Source organism: Apaloderma vittatum, unplaced genomic scaffold (assembly GCF_000703405.1).
Source record: "Apaloderma vittatum isolate BGI_N311 unplaced genomic scaffold, ASM70340v1 scaffold12612, whole genome shotgun sequence".
NCBI lineage: Eukaryota > Metazoa > Chordata > Aves > Trogoniformes > Trogonidae > Apaloderma > Apaloderma vittatum.
The window spans coordinates 29,424-48,765 of record NW_009704194.1 but is presented as its reverse complement, the minus strand read 5'-3'; the positions used below and the strand labels follow the sequence as shown (position 1 = coordinate 48,765).

The following is a 19,342-nucleotide window of genomic DNA, read 5'->3' as shown; positions in this document are numbered from 1 at the left end:
CTTCCGAGTAATACCTAAAGCGGCACATGAAAAAAAAAAAGTTCCTAACCTGGCTCTTCACCAAAAGGCAATTAGAACAGCCATAACAGCATTGACAAGCATGTACGTGTCATGGCACATGCTGGGCCCACAAGGGTGCCAAGGATGGCGACATATCCATCGTCTACGAAGTTCCATCTCTCTGCCGTGGAGTCATCACCCTTATGAGTAACACTGTTTGCTCGAGTCCTCCTAATTCTGCTCCCACGCATGCACCATGCGTTAGGGACACGGTGTCCCAGCCTGGAAGTAAGCGGGCTGAAGGAAGCAGAGACTGGTCCCCCATGTCCCACACGTCCAAAGTATTCCCAAGCTCTCCCTCCTGCGTGGGACAACCTAGTCAGGCAAAACACCCGGATGTAAGTGGGGTAAATTTGGAAAAACGGTCATTTGTTCCTCGTGTGCTCCTTCCCTTCCTACAGATAGGAAGGGATACAGATAGCAAGCTGGATATACTGCATGAGGAGGGGGGATTATTGCCTCTTGAACTGATATCCTTTGATAGGAGCAGTTTTAGAGAAATTTCTATCTAATAAATAGCCCCAAAAGTTATCAGGCATGGTTACAGAAGCAGATGCTTCCAGCTGTCGTCTTCCCCAAAGTGGAAATGTTTTGTAACCAAGCATTTAGGAAGACAGGAGACGATTTTCGCAGACAGCGAAACCACTTCTCAAGTTGCTAACCCACAGATACTTAAAGACCCGATCAGCTCCCATTTGACATGAAAACAGCCGAACAATGTTTTAACTGTCTCGAAATCGCTGCTGTGAGACAGGGAACAATGTGGGGGGAAAAAAAAAGTCTATTATTTTACTCTGATATTTCTGCAGTGGGAAAAAAAGTGGAAAAAAAACCCCCCTGAAAAAAGAAAGAGGTCTAAACTATTGTTTGTGACAGAACTGGAAGAAGTAACAGCATATCCTCCCCATGTTTATCATTTTCCTATTTTATACAGCCTCAGCTAGCAGGTTTCCTAAGGATCTTATTACGCTGAAGATGAAGGCAAAGTGAGTCCTGCTGACCTGAAGACCCACCATAGAGCCTAAAACTTTTAATGAAATGAATTCCTACCAAACCTCAACCAGTGACATCCCTTTAACGGGACATCTACCGTCCTCTACCTGTCGAGACAGAACAACAGCTTGTCTTGAAGCTAGTTACTAGTTTTTGTAGCTAGTTTTACACCAAGAAAGCACCTCCTGTCTCACTGTGCCTACTTTTTCATAGACTTGAAGTGTCTCTATACTTTCCCATTAAAGTTCAGAAAGTCTCTCTAGCCTGCATAATTTCATGAAAAATGGGCTTTCAGAGGTATTTTAAACATTTTTTTTCAGTCTGCACCCTTTTTTCAAGCAAACTCTGTCCTCCTCCACACTCCTGCACTTCCCAGCAAAGAAATCCCTGAAAGAGATAGTCCCAAACACGACCTAATCCAAATAATTGGGCTGAAAAGAACTATTTACTCCGATATACGATTTACAAAGAGTGCGGATGGGTCTATAAGAAGTGAGGTCTTAACACGTTGAGCTCAACTTCATGTTTAACTAAAGCTCTAAGCATCTCTTAAGTTGTATGAATATCCCACTTTTTGCACCTAAGAGCCTGCAAATTAACTTCTCACCCTGCTAACTTAACAAATTAAAATTGATTAATTAATTGCAATTAAAATTACTGAGAATTGCCTTTCTTTTCAATAGTTTCTTAGTGGTATCAGTATGGCTGCTTAGCAAAACACCACCCAGCAAAATCTAGTGTCTGTCTTGCAGCTTTATAATTCTTCGTAGCAATAGGGGGAACTTGTAGGAAAAGACAACATACTCTAAACCAAGAATTAAAATCTAAAAATAAGAATTAAATCTTAAATTAAGAATTAAAACACCCCTGCTTCCTCAACTCTACACACTGCAGGAAGTGTTCAAATCCAATATGAAATTTCGAGCAGGAAAAGCATTATCTGTGAAGATCGAGCATGCAATCACTGCACTTACCGCGCTCAGCTCTGCAGAAAAATTCCGGGTGTTTTTGCATTTACTCCCAAGTTGTGTGATGTTTACGTTAAGCAACTCGGGCTGAGGGTTTTCCCTCTATTTCTGTGAGCTTTCATGTGCAATATGATGGAAGATAATAAGGGCAGGAAAATGATGCATCTAAAGATATGAGCACTGCATAGATATATTTTTAATATATATTATGTAATATATAGTGTTGATGTTGTCATGCAGGATGAGTTTATTAAGTGACAGAGGAGTGAGGAAGAAGAAATGGAGACCAAGTACATCTTTTTCTCTAAAAAGAAAAATCACCAACTGCTTCAGTTTTAAAATAAAAGCCCTCAGAGGCACCATTTTCACGGGCTAAAATCATTTGCAAAGCCCAATAAAATCAAAATCAAGTCAGATTCCAGCTGTATCAGCCCCGTGCCTTCTGCCAGGAATGTTCCTCCTGCTAGTATCATAATTAACGACAACAAACCACACAAAATCCAGCTTCTTGACTGAACGTCGACACACGACCCAGGAATCCACCGACAAAACGATGTCACTCCTCCGGCACCGTGGGTTTGCACTTAATTTTAACTCTGCAAACCAAGCTGGGCCCAAAATTGTCTGTTCCATTCTGGAAGGCTCCTCGAGTTGTTGGGTTTTTTTAACCCAAATGCACTTGGTTTCCATTTCTTTGGCGTGTGAGTGTAGTATGAGAGGGGAGGGCGGGTGGTGGAGCCTTACTGTACTTCTCCTCCTTGCATCTCTGCAGGATCTCTAAGCTCCTCTGATGAACTGGGTGATGGAGAAAGCTAAAACTATCCACACTTTTCAAAACCGCACATGGCACTGCATCATCATGCCCTTTGGGAAGCAAAATAAAAACAATAAAAATTAAAAAAAATAGAAAACAAAAAACAAATAAACAAAAAAAAACAGAGAGAAGAGAGAGTTTATAAGCAGGTCTCAGGAGAGGGTAAAAGAACCAGCCCAAAGGACACGAGAGCTCAAGGGTCGCGCATTTTTTTCGCACTCGACACAATTTAACTTCGGTTTCCTCTAGACTCAGTGTCGTGGCGCGGGAGCAGTGGGATGGACCATGTTCCAACCCCACTTACAATCCTCATTAGCCAGAACCTAATCCCTTTATAACCACTCCCAGATTATTCAGGCCAAAAATAGGTGGCTGGATAAATTTTTACGCATATTAACTGCTTTTTAAAATGCTTTCCATGCTTCTGCCAGGTGTTATCCGCAATTCCTCATGCAGATGCTCCTGGATGCGGCCATCTCGAAATCTCATCTCACATCCCAGAGCCGCAATTAAAAGGAAAATTAGGAGTTATTTGTATTAAGCAAGGATTCTGTTCTCCTCGAGAGCAGAGGACACAGAGCCTGGAGCGAGGTAGGATGAGCTCAAAGTCAAAAGTTTGAAGAAACCATCATCGCGTGGCCAAGAGGAGTCTGAGTGGCCCAGCTCTGACCGTGGGGTGGAGGTGACACAGATGACACCATGGAAACAGCCAAGTCCAGGGATATATCCTGCTCCTGCTGAGGCGTGATGAGGTCACCGAGAAGTTACCTTGTGCCGGCACATCCGCAAGCATTTCATACCAACACGTTAAATCATCAGAAAGCACGGATACGAACTTTCCAAAGGAACACTGTCAAGGGGTGTCTTCTTCACACTGCCACCGCCTCACGCTGCTCAGTGAGACCTCTAAGACCCATTTTTGGGGTACTATCACCTTTATTTGGCTATTAAAGGTGTGGTTGGTTTTTGCGGTTGGTTTTTTTTTTAAATTCTTTTGGGGGAGGATTGGAGATGAATAAATCTGCAGAACTCAACAGGATTGGTTTTGAGAAGGGGTTATCGTGTACATCAGCCGTGAGGGGCACCAACCCAAGGAGCAACCCTTGTTGGCCGAATGCAATGCGAGGACCATGAAAACTTTCTCGGAGTGAGGATTTAGGTATGGGCCCAGCAAAACCAAGATGAGAAAGCTGGGATTCTTCCATCAAGTTTTCGTTAACAACGAAATGTGGAGTTTTTTGGTGTAAAAAATCCATATCAGTGATTGAGCAAAAAAAGGCCAATCAGAAAAATTTCTTTCCTAAAAAGCTTGATAATGTTCCTTTAATCAAAGTTCACTAACATATCTAAGCTCAAACACGTAGTTCTTTTGGACTCAACCGTCCCTGATAAACTCAGTAATAATTTTTTAAAAAATTAATCAAATTACTGAACAAGTCCACCCTTCAAGCTAGCTGTAGCTCGCCAGATCCCGGTGTGCTCCACCCAAGGAGGGTTGGCAGAAGAGCAAGGTGCCCAACAAAACTCGGGGCAACACCGCTTTGCTGCTCTTCACCTCCAGTTTAATGAGGACGATCACGCAGTCACTAAAAGCTGGGATAGGGAGCTAGAAGGAGCACAGAAAAGCAGAAAGTCCTCAAAGCCAGCAGAAAACCCCACTGATTATCCTTCCAGAAGTATCTGTAGCGCTGGCTGGCACTGCTGGCATGGAGAAGATAACCAAAAGAGAAGATGCAAAAAGAAAGCAGAGCGAAATTTTGCAGAGCTGCTTGTACAGAAGCCAGAGATTTCTCATTAAAACCCTGGCTGGGTAATTGCAAGCGTAACTCAGACAGGTAAAAAGAAGGAAGATCCATCTGGGGTTAAGACAAAAGAGCACAAAGAGCCTTAAATTTAAAAATCAAACCAAACAAACAAGAAACCCCCCATGCTTCAGATATTTTCCTCCTCATTAATTATGTCTGTTGGGTGGATGGTTGGTGGTGGCAGCAGAAAGGACCTCAGAAAGCAAGAACAGGGCAATACACCTTTTAAAAAAATTATACACAAATATTAAGCACAGGCATATACGTGTTTGAAGTTACTCTCAGATAATCCACCATGATTTTATCAAAAGCTCTTCGTCCGTGGGCAGTGAAGCAGCCAACTCCGGCTAATTAAAAGCCAGCAAAGTTTGGTAAAAAATAAACAAAATTTAGAATTCAAAACATACGCTGTCTTCAGTTGTCTGCTTTTGGCTGTCAGGCTGGGTTAACCTGTGCTGTCCTCTGTAGATGCAAAGCATCAGTTTGGGGCTTTTCTGCGTTATTTGAGGGGGCAGGAAGAACCACCAGCCCGCTCCACTGCCCAACCACTGGCCAAGCCTTCCGCTTAAGTCCACCTCTTCTACAGCGTTGGGGTGCTTTGGCAAGTGGGACAGGATTCTGAAGAAGGACAATTTGTGAGGAGAACATTGCTATGGATCTCATCTTGTGAAGCTCTACCTGGGCAGAAGCTAGGAGATGATGGATACCTCTCCAAGGAGATATTTCTCCCACTAGTTCTGCCTCAACAAGGGTGACTTTCTCATCACTTTTTCCCAACACAGGCTGAAGACGCACACAGAAACTCAAGGTACAAACTACCTGAGGGTTGTTGGGAAGTTTAATACAAACCTCACCCAGCTTTCTGAGGTTCTTTTGTTTGTTTTTTTCATTTTTTTCTGGTTTTTTTTTACTCAAAGCACAGAGGTTATGAAGCACAAAGCCATTTGAAAGCAGGCTGAAGGACGCCAGACAGACAAAAAAGCAGCACCACCTGGCAGAAAAGGTTTAGAAACTCAGCCATTGGTTAGTTTTGGTACGGGAAGAAAAAGGCGACGCAAGAACCGAGTCTCAGAATTGTCGGAAAAATCTCTGTTTTATATCTATATATCAATATGTATATATAGATATAAGCAAGTCATCGTCACAAACTCAAGGAAAGCAGAAAGCTGGTTAGCGAAGGAGACGAGCATGGCAGGCCTGAGCGATTGGCAGAGACACAGAAAGCGAAGCAGGGCTTGAAATTAGCTCTCACTTCCTGAGACTGAATGTATTTTTTACAATCTCCTTCAGCATCTCGCTTTAGCTCAGCCTGGGTTTCATGCGAGATGAAAAAGGAGGCTTTAGGAAAACGCAAAGATGATTTTGGAAGCCACCTCTTTGGAGTGACATTTCTCCAAACGTCTTTTTGGGACACTATTAATCATGCCTGGGTTTCATGCGAGATGAAAAAGGAGGCGTTAGGAAAAAGCAAAGATGATTTTCGAAGCCACCTCTTTGGAGTGACATTCTCCAAACGTCTTTTTGGGACGCTATTAATCACCCCGAAGAAGAAAATTATTCTTTCCACTTGTATGGTTTCCATGCCTAGGTTCCTTGGCTTCTTGGATGAACACCTCTCTGACTAAATGAAAATTCACAGTGCTGCTCTATTCATTCATTTTAACTCAGCTGACATTTTTCCCTGCCGAGGCTCTAATTTCGACCTGAATTTCAAGCCCTCTTGTGCCCAGAAACTCAGGGGAACAGCTGGTACCCGTCTTCCCAGAATTGCTTTAGGCAGAGAAATGGTCTAATAGCCCAGCCAGGTATTGCCTGCCACAGCATGATGATGCACCATTACTTTCCTTTAATTTAATGCCCCCGTGTTCGGTGTGAGGCGGTTCTGGATGACCGCAAAGCAATGAATTTTGCTCAACAAGAGCAGCTTAAAGGGTGAACAACTTGAAAAATCGTGGAGGAGAATTACTGCGTTTTTCTTTGGCTTCCAGATGTAGCTAACAGTTCAAGAATCCCTAGCAAAAATAATTTGCTAATTGGTATGTTTGAATTACTTGAGTTTTCCTGTGCATGCATCCTACAAAAAGGAAAAGTGAAGTGAAGAATCTTTTCTTACTGTTGGTTAAAATCCAAACATACCTTTAAGTGTCACTTCTGCATAGCAAAATGATAATTTAATGAATTTTAATAGATTAATGGGAGAATTTTTTAACAGATTAATAGTTCCTAATAAGTCAAGCTACTTAAAATACTAATTATTAGAAATTTCTGGTGGAAAACAGGTGCTGGGATTTGGAGATGGACCCACATACCAGTTTTCTTCTCCACGTATCGTTTTCCAGCTTCCCGAAAAGCAATCGCTGCCCTGAAAAATGCCCGCAGGACCGCCCAGCGGAACACAGCCACTGGGTCAATGCCAATCATCCCACAGATAAAAGCGTTCTTGCTGCTTCGCAGGAGAGCGACGATGTCTGGGCGCATGTGATCTGTATTCTTCTCACGGAAATCCTAGGGAAGAAAAAAAAAAGAGAGGGAGAAAAGAGGAAAATAAATAATATCGATTAGACAGGCTGGCTGACAGCTCCTCTCTCTAAAGCGGCTCGAATCACAGAATGTGTTTGGGTTGGAAGGGACCTTTTAAGGTCATCTAGTCCAACCTCCCTGAAGTGAGCAGGGACATCTTCAACCAGATCAGGTTGCTTAGAGTCTCGTCCAACCCAACCTGGAATGTCAAAAAAAAGCCCACGATGCACAAAAACCCAATGGGTTTTCTACACAAAGCACACCCAGAAAGGCTACCAAACACCCAGGTTCAACCCATGGCTGGGACATAGCGTTAACCTCAGTGCACGTCCCTAAATTCTTTCCTGAAATACCAACAACATGGAGAAAAGATGACGTGATCTCCACCATCTTTTCATTTCAGCCAGGCTTTTCACCAAGCGCTTCTCTCCCAACCCTTGCATCTCTTCTCTAGCCAAGTCCTCTCTGAAACATCTCCATGGAGCCTTTGAGGCTCTCCTTCCCCGTCACGACTAGATGACTGAAAGGAGAACAACTGCTGGGGGACAGACCTTCACTCCGTACTTCACTTTGCCTGCGTAGTGCTTGATGATGAAAGCTGGCTCCATGACTGCTGGAAATTCAATGTAGGAGTTCCCTTCGTGTTGACGCTTAAATTTGTCCAGCAGAGTCTGGTTTGTGGCTTGAGGGAAACTGAGTGGAAGGAATTAAAAAGACAACAGAGGTAAACCCAACAAAAAAGGTTTTACACTTCTTTCTTGGCCACAAGATGGGAAAATACAGCTATTCTGAGGTTCCACCTCCATGCCTGAAATACCATGCCATCCCATGGTTATAATTAGACACAAGGTATATCAGCCCAGAGAGGTCTCTGGGAAGACCCACGAGACTGAAAGCTAAACACTTTTGAAGCGAAAAAACCCAAATATTAGCAAGACCCAATCATTTTCTTACTCACTTGCTTTCCTCATCCAGCAGATGGAGCAGGCCCGTCGGCTTCTTGCTGATCAGGTTGATGCAGCCAGAGTTGTCTATGTAGTCGATGTTGTGCCAGCTAATTCCTTCTGCTCGATATTCCTCCTAAAAAAACCCCCCCAAAACAGGCCAGAGATTAAAATAATATTGGGTGCAAGCATAAGGTATTTTGATGGCAGAATTAAAAAAAAAAAAAAAAAAAAGGAAAAATCCTCAAAATTGCTGTAATGTGATGCATCTTTCTAACAATCCAATTCATTTTTTTCGGCTGCTTCTGCTTTTATTTTTAATATCAGCAAAAAAGAAAGGAAAAATACCTTCTTCCAACTCCTCAGTGTATCCTCACACAAAACGAACAGGAACTCTATATTATTTTTAGAATTGAAGAGCCTGACATGCTTTGAGATGCATTATAAAGAAATTTTGGCTAAGGTCCTGCAGGATTTGGGTGAATTCTCCCTCCTCTGCTCTTTCTTTTCTTTTGAGGTGGGTCAGAAACACTCCCAGGCTGTGGGACTGTTCCCCACATCTGTCCGTCTGTTGCTCCTACCTTCCCACCCCGAAAACAACCTCTCGTTGCATTGGCCAAATTTGAAGAGGGTTTAAAGTCCTCAGCTAACTACCTTTTCCACAACAACTCAAGGACACGCTCTCTTTTCAAGACAGGCACACAGGCAGCAGCGGGAACTATTCCAGAGCAATCGCTCCAATGCTTCAATGGAAAAAAAAAAAAGATTAAATTCCCTTTATTCCTTTTTTCCTATCATTTTTCCATTTGTTGGCTTGGTTGTCTTTAGAATCACAACCCAGGAGAACTAATTATGGCCTCCTGATCGAGTGACAGAGTTCCTTGGGTGTTCACTGGTCTCCAGAACACTGGGCAAATGTCCACACAACCACAGAAGCTTAAGGGTTGAAATCGTTGCTGTTCATTGCTGTTAAACTTGATTAAATTTCAGTGATTAATCTTTTATACAATTTCCATATTAATTTGCTAACAACTACCCTTCTGCAGATTTCAAGAGAGAGGCCTTAAAAGTAGCCTCCAAAATATTCCTGTGCTTCTGAACGTGACAATAAATTCTCTACCATCCTTTGATGGATGCAGCACTCAAGGAATTAGATCCAAAAAACATGAAGTTTTCATTTTGCAAGAGAGTCCTATTTCTGGCATCCTTACTCCCGACTAAAATGTACGGATTTACCTCTCCTGTCCCTGGGGAGATGAAGCCTGGATAGTTGGAAGGTGGAGCAATGCAAGTTCACTGGAGAGGAGAGCACAGGGCAAAAGGAATTGGGCAAAGAACCAAAAAAAAAAGGGACTTGGGGTCTTTTAAAGTCCAGCAGCTCCATATTTTCATTTAATTATTGGGTGAGATGTTACTGATTGCTCTCGGGGTGACATGTTTAACCACCACAAGGAGGTTAATGCTCTGCGTTTGTGTATTCAGAACCTACTCTGCTGCCCCGACCGCAATGATATCGCACGATGCTGGCACCACGCGTCACTGCAGGGACTCGTTCCACACAGCCACCTCTCAAATGGGAGTAATTTGTCACTGCATTCAATATTTAGAAAGGTGTGGCTAAGCAGGGAGGCGTCTCCTAAAAAAAAGCAATATTGATTGGAGTTTTTCTCACTGTATGAGATAATCCGAGGCATACCAGCATGTAAAATTTGGGGTAACGAGAACACGGAACGTGGCAGAAGATCCAACATTTTTATATGGGAAAATTAAAGGAACTCCAGTGAAGAGCTTGCTGAGCACTGTTGAAGAGAAGCCCTGCCTGCCTACAACCAACCCCAGAGTAGAAACGTTGCTTGTGCCACACAGAACGAATTCAAGACTAAAATAAATGTCGAGCATCAGAAAAACCTTCCCAACTGGGACATGAGGCTTGATGGAAATCTAACTGTGAGGAAGAGAAAACATCCACAATTTTATAGTTGATTTTAAACAAGTCCTGTTTATCTTTATGGGAGCGTTGGAACAGCTTTGTTATCAGGACTTCATTTTGATACTAAAGCCAAGCAGAAACACGTTCTAATCCACAGCAGAATTAAAGGTTTTATATAAATCCTGAGAGTGAGAAAATACTCATGAGTCCAACAGCATCATGGAGATGCTGGAAAACATCTTACAAATCCACAGATGCTCTATTATGAATTATTCCATATACAGACACAGTCAACAGTAAGTAGAACCAAATGCTAAAAAGATAATCAGAGTGGAAAGTATTAAATATGATATTTAAGATCACATTTATCAAGAATATCATGCACACTGGGGGCTATTACTGCCCAAAATTATATGGTAAAATGAAGAAGCGGTTGGAAGGAGCGATCAGGAGCTTGAAAACTTCAGAGAAGACGTGCTAAAAACAAAAAAATAAAAACCAGAAGCAGCAAGTTTCTCACCTATCTTAAAGCACAACAAAGTGGGAAATCAACTGAAAAATCCCCTTTATTTCCCCAGCATAGCTCCACATGGAAACATCGTCGCCTTCTTGTCATCAAAACCGGAGATGCGCACTCGGACGCGATCAACAGGGAGATGCTTTTGGATGCCTGAATATACTTTGCCTAAACACTCATGACTGATAGATGGGAATGAAATTCCTGACTCCTCGTCTCCAGCACTGTCTGCTCCAGTGTCAGGTGGCATTTTCAACGTGAGAAACTGGGAATTAATCCCCCCCTCCTAGCCGATTTCCCAAATAATCTCAAAACGCTCTTAAAAAACCAAGTATTACGAGTCAATTTGATGCTCACGAAAATAGAAACTTTTGTAAATACATGCTTAAAGCCACAAAACCCAAGCATAGAGATAATTCATTTGATGAAGTAAAATGAGCTCGGATAGCATAAATCCTTGAGATGGGGAAACCTTATTATTAGAGAGTTCCTGAGCGACGGCTGGTTTGGTGCCGGCACTTGTGCGCTGCAGACGAGGCAGCTGCCTCAAGTTCCTGACATCCCTCCAGAAGAGGATGTTGTGGCTGAGGCTTTCATTTGTGAGCAAGGATTTTTGATGCTTGTTCTTAATTTAAGTAGAACAAGAATTTCTACACACAGCTATATAAATATATACTTTTTAAATAATGCGCCTACAGACACAGTATATATAAATCTGTATCCAAATGCTCTAAAGCAGACAATCTATAAACAGGTTTATAAGCTGCTCTATTGTAACGATGCCGGATTGCACATCACACCAGGAAAGTTTTCTAGAGCATTCTCTATGGATATTTTAAGCATGTTTGCTAATTTGCCTGCCTAGGATGGTGCTGTCAAGCTTTAAGAATATCACATGTGGGGGGTTGTACATTCTGTATAGCAGAGGGGGTGGAATAAGATGATCTCTAAGGTCCTTTCCAACTCAAACTACTCTATGATACTATAGTACATACATGAAATACATTATGATACACTCTGTATCATCTATGTTATGAACTTTCACCATCTGGAGAAACTGAGGAACAAGAGGGTGGCAAATGAAGCCCCCTGGGAGGGGAAGGACCCAAGCCAATGCTTTGGGTGACCGATGATGACCAGCGTCATATTTTGAGTCCCATGGTTTCAAATCTTCCTATCTTAAAGATAACGTTTAAACAACTCTAAACATGCTTTTTATTTTTTTTTAAGCAAATGCAAGTTACATACGATGGCATGCAGCCAAATAACAAACTTGTAACTCGTGCGGTTTGTTATTTCTCCATGTGTCATATGGCACGCAGTTGACTGCAGCGTTTTTCCACTCACCCATCTCCAACAGGAACAGAAATTTGAACTGAGCTTCCCACAAATTCAGTCTGTCTATCGAAGCACGCTGAGGTTTGCTGGTGGGGACATCAAGCTCACCAGGGAGCCCCACCAGAAAACAGACTCTGCTCAACACCCAAGCTCATGCCGGTTGATCGTGCTCCAAATATTTTTTTTTTTGGTCTCAACCTTGGTTATTCATCATTTTTCTCAAACAATAAGAGTATGTCCTCAAAATTGAGGTTTGGTGGGCAAAAAAGAGGTAGAAAATGGAGCAGAAGACAACTTAAACAGCAATGCTTGTGTTATGAAAAGCTACAGGATGACTTTTCTCAACCTTTGCAAAGCATCAGCTGAACCAGAGAAATGTGCGTGGTGGGAATTGAGAAGCCAAGCATTGAATGAGCCTGAGCAGGGCTGGGGGAGGGGTCAAAGATGATGAAGTCTGGAGAATGGGATACATAAAGAAATAAAAACTTGTGTTCCCAGCCCTCAAAGTGCCAAAAATCTGGAGACTTGGAGGAAAGTCGTATCACAGGTGCTACGTTGCTAGTGACCTCCAAACCACATTGTCTCACCCAGCAATTATGTTGCTCCATGCCTCAAATGGTGGGGGCCACCAGCCCTAGCGAGGGAAAACCACTGACACGATGGGGTGAGGCTGTATTTAAGTTATGAATCCTACAGTAGTGATCTTTCTAGATTAATAAATCAGTCCAAAGGATTTTCTGAACACCCGAAATCCGAACAGGTATCACCAGTTTTCTTTCCGTCAAACCCACTCCTCCACACGCAGCACATAGTGTCAAGAAGGGCAGAAGGAAAACCATTAAATCATACAAATAATTCATCCAAGAATCAGTGGTCACGCAGCTGAACAGCTTATTTATATTTAGAGAAGGCAAACTATGCTGAGATGATGGTATTTTCCAACAGCTCCAGCCCTAGACCGATGACGTGCTCTGGCACTAAGAATTGGAACGAGCCCTTTGGAATCAGATGCCTCCGCAACTGCTCCTCGGTGTGCCAAATTCCGACTTTAATGACTTCATGTGCTCGGCAGATTTATACGAGAAAGCTCATTATGTCACTGGTTGTAAAGCCTGTCCAAGGAGAATTAGAGATTGCTGCAATCAGAAGAGCCGCACAGACCTTGGGCTCAGGGAGGAGCACGGACCTGCTGAGAAATCCCAACCTAATCACGGGAATTCCCTTACGGATGACGGCATCTCAGCTCGCTCCTGTGCAGCTGGCAGAGATGGCCAAAACCCAAGCACCTCACTGAAGAGGTACCATCTCTCTCCAGTTTTCAGGAAGGGTCTTCCCTCCCCAAGTCTCTTCTAGAAAGCATGTCAGTTACCTTTATATATATAAATATCTAAAAAAAAAAAAATTGCTACGTTTGCTTTGCAATAGTCTTTTAGTTTGCCTTTTTATGGTGGGCAATGGTAAAATAGACCTCTTCCTTGAAATGCAAACAGGTTTTCCCTTGAACTTCTTAGAGGAGTAGGGTGCACCAGCTAAAGAAATGAATTAAAATGGGTTTGAGCAGCTTCTCTCCACCTTCTTGATCGAAAACAAAGAGTTAATAGAGAACCATCAAACTCTAGAGCAAACACTCCCGAATGATCCACTAAGGGCTACATTCCCCATCTTTGACCGTCCTCCTAGTCAAGGAGACTTCTCTTTCGGACTTTTCACATCCCTTGTAACGCCACAGAAATGAAACTATCAGGGTTTCTGGGAAGGGCTGGTTTCATTCTTTGATCTCAGAGTATAGCTCATGAAACACTAGCTCTGCCAAAACTAATGATAAGGAGGGTTTCCTTTAACCTCACCCAAAAGAGAATTTCACCCAAAGGGAGGGCATGTAGATTGGCCTTAAAAAAAAAAAATAAAAAAATTTCCTCTCCCTCCTCAAAAATCCACAAAGCAAAAAGCCACCAGGAGAATGGGGTGGCATTTTCAACAGATGCCAAAAACCCCCACTTTTATGTGATGTTAGATGAAAGGCCGGGGAAACACATGAAAGAAGTTGCTCACGGATGAGCCCTCTGAATGTATACTGAAGAGACCAAGGAGCAATGGTTAAAGTCTTCACAATGTTTGAGGACACTTGTACCCCAAAATAATTATTTTAAACCAGCACATATCTGCCTGGATTTTATTTTATGAGCAGCATGGTAAATTACATCAAAGAATTAGAGGCATGATTTAAGAAATTTATCGGTGCCACAAACTCACGTGACCACTCATTGGCATCAGAGGGGAAATATCTCCAGACCCACCTGTTCAAGTTTAAAAATGTGTTGGTTGAAGTAGTGCTGCAAGCGCTCGTTGGCAAAGTTAATGCAGAATTGTTCAAAACTATTGTTTTCATAGTCTTCAAACCCAAAAATATCAAGCACTCCAATGGATAAGGTCTGCAAGAAAAGGAAGAATGAGGATTAGAATAAAAGCACATAAAGTGAATCACAGAATGTTAGGAGTTGGAAAGGACCTCAAAAGATCATCTAGTCCAACTCCTCTGCCACAGCAGGATCATCCAGAGCAGGTCACATGGGAACACGTCCAGGAGGGTTCCTGAATGTCTCCACAGAAGGAGACTCCACAACCTCTCTGGGCAGCCTGTGCCAGGGCTCTGTCACCCTCACAGGGAAGAAGTTCTCTCTAATGTTTTTGTGGAACCTTCTATGCTCCAGCTTGCACCCATTGCCCCTTGTCCTGTCACTGGACATCACTGAGAAGAGTCTGGCTCCATCCTCCTGACACTCAGCTTTTACACATTTATAAACATTAATGAGGTCACTCCTCAGTCTCCTCTTCCCTGAGCTGAAGAGACCCAGCTCCCTCAGCCTTTCCTCATATGGGAGATGTTCCACTCCCTTCATCATCTCTGTGGCTCTGCACTGGACTCTCTCAAGCAGTTCCCTGTCCTTCTTGAGCTGAGAGGACAGAATATTCCAGATGTGGCCTCACTGGGACAGAGTAGACCTACTAGCCACATCCCTTCTAATACAGCCCAGGATGCCATTGGCCTTCTTGGCCATGAGGGCACAGTGCTGGCTCATGGGCATCCTGCTGTCCACCAGGACCCCCAGGTCCCTTTCACCTACACTGCTCAATGGGCAAGAGACGTATAAAGAGGTGCCCACCTGATTTATTTTAGAACCCACTGACACTCTGATCCCTCACAGCCTCTGAGGCCACTTTGTAGAAGTTCACAAGAGAAGCATTTTCTTTTACTAAATCCACACCAGCAGATAAATCTCATCGACATAGGGAGTCAGGGTGAAAAACAAGCTTATGTAGGTATAATTTGTGCTGCAACTTCCAAACCTGCATATTATCGTTCTGTTAAATAAGTAATTAATAATCAGTTACAAATAAAATTCAAACTTTGTCTACATAGCAAGCCTGTTGTCATCAGATAAGGAAGGACACGTGCACAGAGAGCTCCACCAGGAGTTGGGTAGTGAATCACATTCCAGGGTCTAACCAAAGCCATCTCTGCTTATACACAGGCTCTGTTCACATGTTACAATTAATTAAATGAAGTTATTAAGAGAGGTAAAAGCATTAGCGCCGGACCAACAAACCAAACCTCAAGCAGGGAGGAGAAACACCTCCTCCTCTCCACCTCGGAAGAATCGGAGAGCTGCCAGGCACACTGGTTTTAATTTTATTGGTCTTATCTGTGCTCTGGATTTCCTACTTTTCTAGGACTAGCCTGAATCCCTCGTCCAAAACACAAACCGGACTATCCACAAGTCCCTCCATGCCGCAGTTCCTCCGTTTTGAACAGATCATGCACCGTAGGAGGAAAACATTCCTTCTGTGCTCAACTCCTGAACAAGGCACCACCTACAGCTGGAAGAGACCCAGCTGCCGTGGGCAGAGCAGCCACTCAGCTTGTGACTTTGGCCACCAGCACATGGGAAAATACAATTAAAAAGGGATGTAAGGACAAGGGGAAGACTCGGCTTCCCAAAGATCAAGTGACCTTCTCCTGCTTGTCCCAATGAACGTGGCGGCCCTTTTGTTCCCCAGTACATTCATTAAAATGACGGCTTTACGAGCAGAAATCTTGTTTCTTTTTTTAAACAGATTTTGCTAAGAATTCTTCTTCAACTCTGTGTATAATCAGTAGCTCATATTTTCTTGAAATACCTAGAAAAAAAGATGGTGGGAAGAGGGCAAAGTGACTTTTTCTCATCCATGACATCGATGCATCGTCCTTCCTTAAGCAATGTTCCAAAGCAAAAAAAAAAAAAAAAAAGAAGATAAAAGGCAAAAAAATCTACTCCAATCTACATCACCACAATATTGGGGATATGCTACAAATTTGGAAGTTAGGACCTAAAAACAACGAACAGATGGGCCTTAAACCTGTTGCGTGTTCAACAATTCTCCCTCTGTTTCAGGTCAGATATGCAAGAATTAACCACCTGATTAAATTTTAATGAATTTTCTTCATAGTCGTGAATTCTTCATTAATTCAAACATAGATTTTCTTGGCGGTCACTAATTTAAATTAATTTTCTTCGCATCACCCCCACATATGCAACACCTCATCTGAAAAGAGCAGCAGGGTTTTTTCAGAGGAAATTAAGATAATTCACAAGAAGTCAATGGGAAAAGCTTAAAAAAACCCCTTGGCAGAACCATCTTGTTGTCCATCATGCTCCACAGTGAGGCCAGGATTTTGCTAGAATCTAGGTCTTTTTCCCCACCTGTCATCAAACCACCTAGGCCACCAGCAATTAGATCAGTTTAATTAACTACAAATAGGCTTAATGAGTTATAAATAGTCTTCTCCTCAACCACTGATGAGTATTATCTCCACCGCTGGTTTGGTAGAGTGCTGAGTTTTGGTTGACAGGATTGTCTTACTCTTTACGAGTAGTTTTATAGGACAGCTGTGTATGCCCACTGAAATCAAAATTTACCCTCATGAAGAGATACACTTTCCTATTCAATTCTTGTCATCAGCTTCACATGCAGCTCTCCACCCATCTACACACAGTTTGGAGTCTTATTTGACCTCTCGATAACACGACTGTCACACAAGAAAGCCCTCTGCCAGAAACCCATCATCTGACAACCTGCTGAACCTTCACAACTTACAGGACTATTTCAAAATCCATTTTAAAAGTCAGAGGAATGTTGGTGGCAAGCATGGGCTGGACATTTGCTGCAGGGTGAGTCACATATTGCTCACCCACAGCAACCTTTCGTGGCACGGTGCAGGATTGCATTTTTCCTTTGTAAATCAGAATCTCAGTGTGTTTAGAAGATTCTTTTGAGGTAGCTGGTAGATGCCAGCAAGTAGATGTCACCCATGTGCCGGGCAAGGGGAAGGCGGTTACGCTGCATAGGAGTCTTGGCTGGAGGAAGCAGAGGGTTAATCCATGGCAGCGATGCTGGAGAACAGCACGAATTTGGGCTGTTTTGGCTGAGATTTGAGGTTGGGAACCAAAGTTTAATGGCCCATAAATACCCACTGTTGTGCCCTGCTGTTACAGACATGCCGACTGAGCAAGCAGAAATGTCCTGCTCTGATTCTGCATTTAAATATTACAGAACAGATAGTATTTTTAAGAAAAATATTTGGATCATTAAGAAAAATAATTAGGTTTTGAGATCCTGGTCAAAACTAATACATGTTTTCTGCTTTACCAAATACACAGTGTTGGTTGGTTTTTTGTTTTTCCTGACAGCCCAACAAAACTTTTGATGACTTGGGGAAAAAAAAAATCAGGAAAGAACACAACCTTTTTGGTAAAACATTAGACAGAGGGAGAAGAAGCATGTGCAATCAGAAGACACGCTGGATGTTACCCACTTCCACAACCTTTCTTCTCAGAAAAGCATATTACCAAATGTTAGACGCAGGTATTTATTTCCAGTCTGTAAATACGCTGTGACAAAAAATGTCATGTCATTTCTTCCATCGATTCTTTGGGAAAGCGGTTTGGTTCTGCGCTGGCTTTGCTTTTCTAATCATGACCTTTTTTTTTGCCCCCCCTTAACGACATTTTTCTGCTCATTATAGATGTCAGTACCTCCCAACATGACAGCCTGTTAATCTTTTCTGACAATTTTTGTGGGGCAACTTCATCAAAGTACCTCATGTTAGCAAGATTTCCCTTTTTTCCCTTGATTATATACAGTCCTACAGTTTTACACACAAGGAGGAGAATTATTTGACCTTGCTCCTGGATTTGCTATACGAAAACTTCCCCAACTGCTTTGAGGATATATTATTCAAAGGGCTTCACCCTTCCCGTCTCAGCAAACACCACTTAAAATAATGACGTACAGAGTCTAAAATATGAACTGAGGAAAAATTAACTTCATGTTAAGCAACATTAGGAGCTTGGGTAATGTTTTATCCCGTAGTTACCTATTTTTAAAAAAGCACAAACCGCAGCCAGAGGAGTTGGCGAGATGTTACCTTGGTGCTTTCCTCCATGTCCTTTGAGTTGAGGAGTGCGTGGTTGATTCTGAACACGATCCAGTCGAACAGGGCGCTGTACAACGATTTGGCCATGGAGTTTCGCACAGTCACAGCCTGAAAGAGAAAAAAAAAAGGGGGGATTGTAAACGGTTCTTGCTCTGCACTAAACCAAGGTTGTGCTTCTCAAGTTCCCATAGCACCATTTATCTTCCATTAGCTCATTCACACCTCTTTTCCCTTCAGTTTTTTGCAACTGCATCTTTTAACATGAACACAAGCTGATGTCTTGCTCTTAATGTCAGTTAATGCGGTACGCGGCCCCGCTGTCCAATAAAACGCTGAGGGATATGACCCAGTGCAAGGATAACTACTAAATATTGCAGCAGCTAACAAGGAATTCCTTGCTTGTCCCCTCATAAAGCCTTGCTACAAACCAAAACCAAGTGTGCAACAGTTCCAGTAACTGGTTTTTTTTGTCCTTTTACCCAAGAAAAAGGGTTTGGGAAGGGTTGGGGTTTTTGGCTGTTTTCATTTCATTAAAGCCAACAACAAAGAGCTTCTTTTCCTCTCTCCAGTCATACAGGGGTTTATCTTGCAATACTCTTCTTTCCCCATTTTATTAGAGGCTGTAGGGGATGCCACTGTATTTTGCTCTTTTTTCCCTCAAAATAAATGAGGATACCATTAAGCCTGCACCACCCCAGCATTTCTGGAACACCGCAGCACTCATTGAACCGTTCTTGTTTCACATGAAAGGCAAAATAAAAATAGCTGCTGCAATGTCAAAAACAAATCTCTCAGCAGATCAAAGGGAGTGCAACATCTTGCGCACATGCAAAAATATTGCTGATCCAGAATCAAGATAGATCAAACGGTTGAGGAAATAAGCTGAAGACGAGGTTTTAATCAATAGGCTTCCTGTTTATTGAGTTAGCAAGGGTAGATATTGTATTTATCATACACTAGAAATGCCACTTGTTGGCC

The 19,342-nt window shown here is 42.6% G+C and overlaps 1 protein-coding gene across 1 annotated transcript in view; it reads right to left on the bottom strand.

Annotated features, from left to right (window-relative positions):
* Positions 1–19,342, bottom strand: part of MYO9A (myosin IXA) — a gene marked incomplete at both ends in the record, with an annotated part of 69,812 nt that overhangs the window by 25,347 nt on the left and 25,123 nt on the right. The window contains 7 exons of the mRNA XM_009864948.1: positions 1–14; positions 2,766–2,885; positions 6,950–7,145; positions 7,712–7,853; positions 8,119–8,240; positions 14,187–14,321; positions 18,356–18,472. The exon at positions 1–14 is cut by the window's left edge and continues 86 nt beyond it. Coding sequence (XP_009863250.1) covers positions 1–14; positions 2,766–2,885; positions 6,950–7,145; positions 7,712–7,853; positions 8,119–8,240; positions 14,187–14,321; positions 18,356–18,472 — 846 coding nt within the window. The remainder of the gene's footprint in view (positions 15–2,765; positions 2,886–6,949; positions 7,146–7,711; positions 7,854–8,118; positions 8,241–14,186; positions 14,322–18,355; positions 18,473–19,342) is intronic.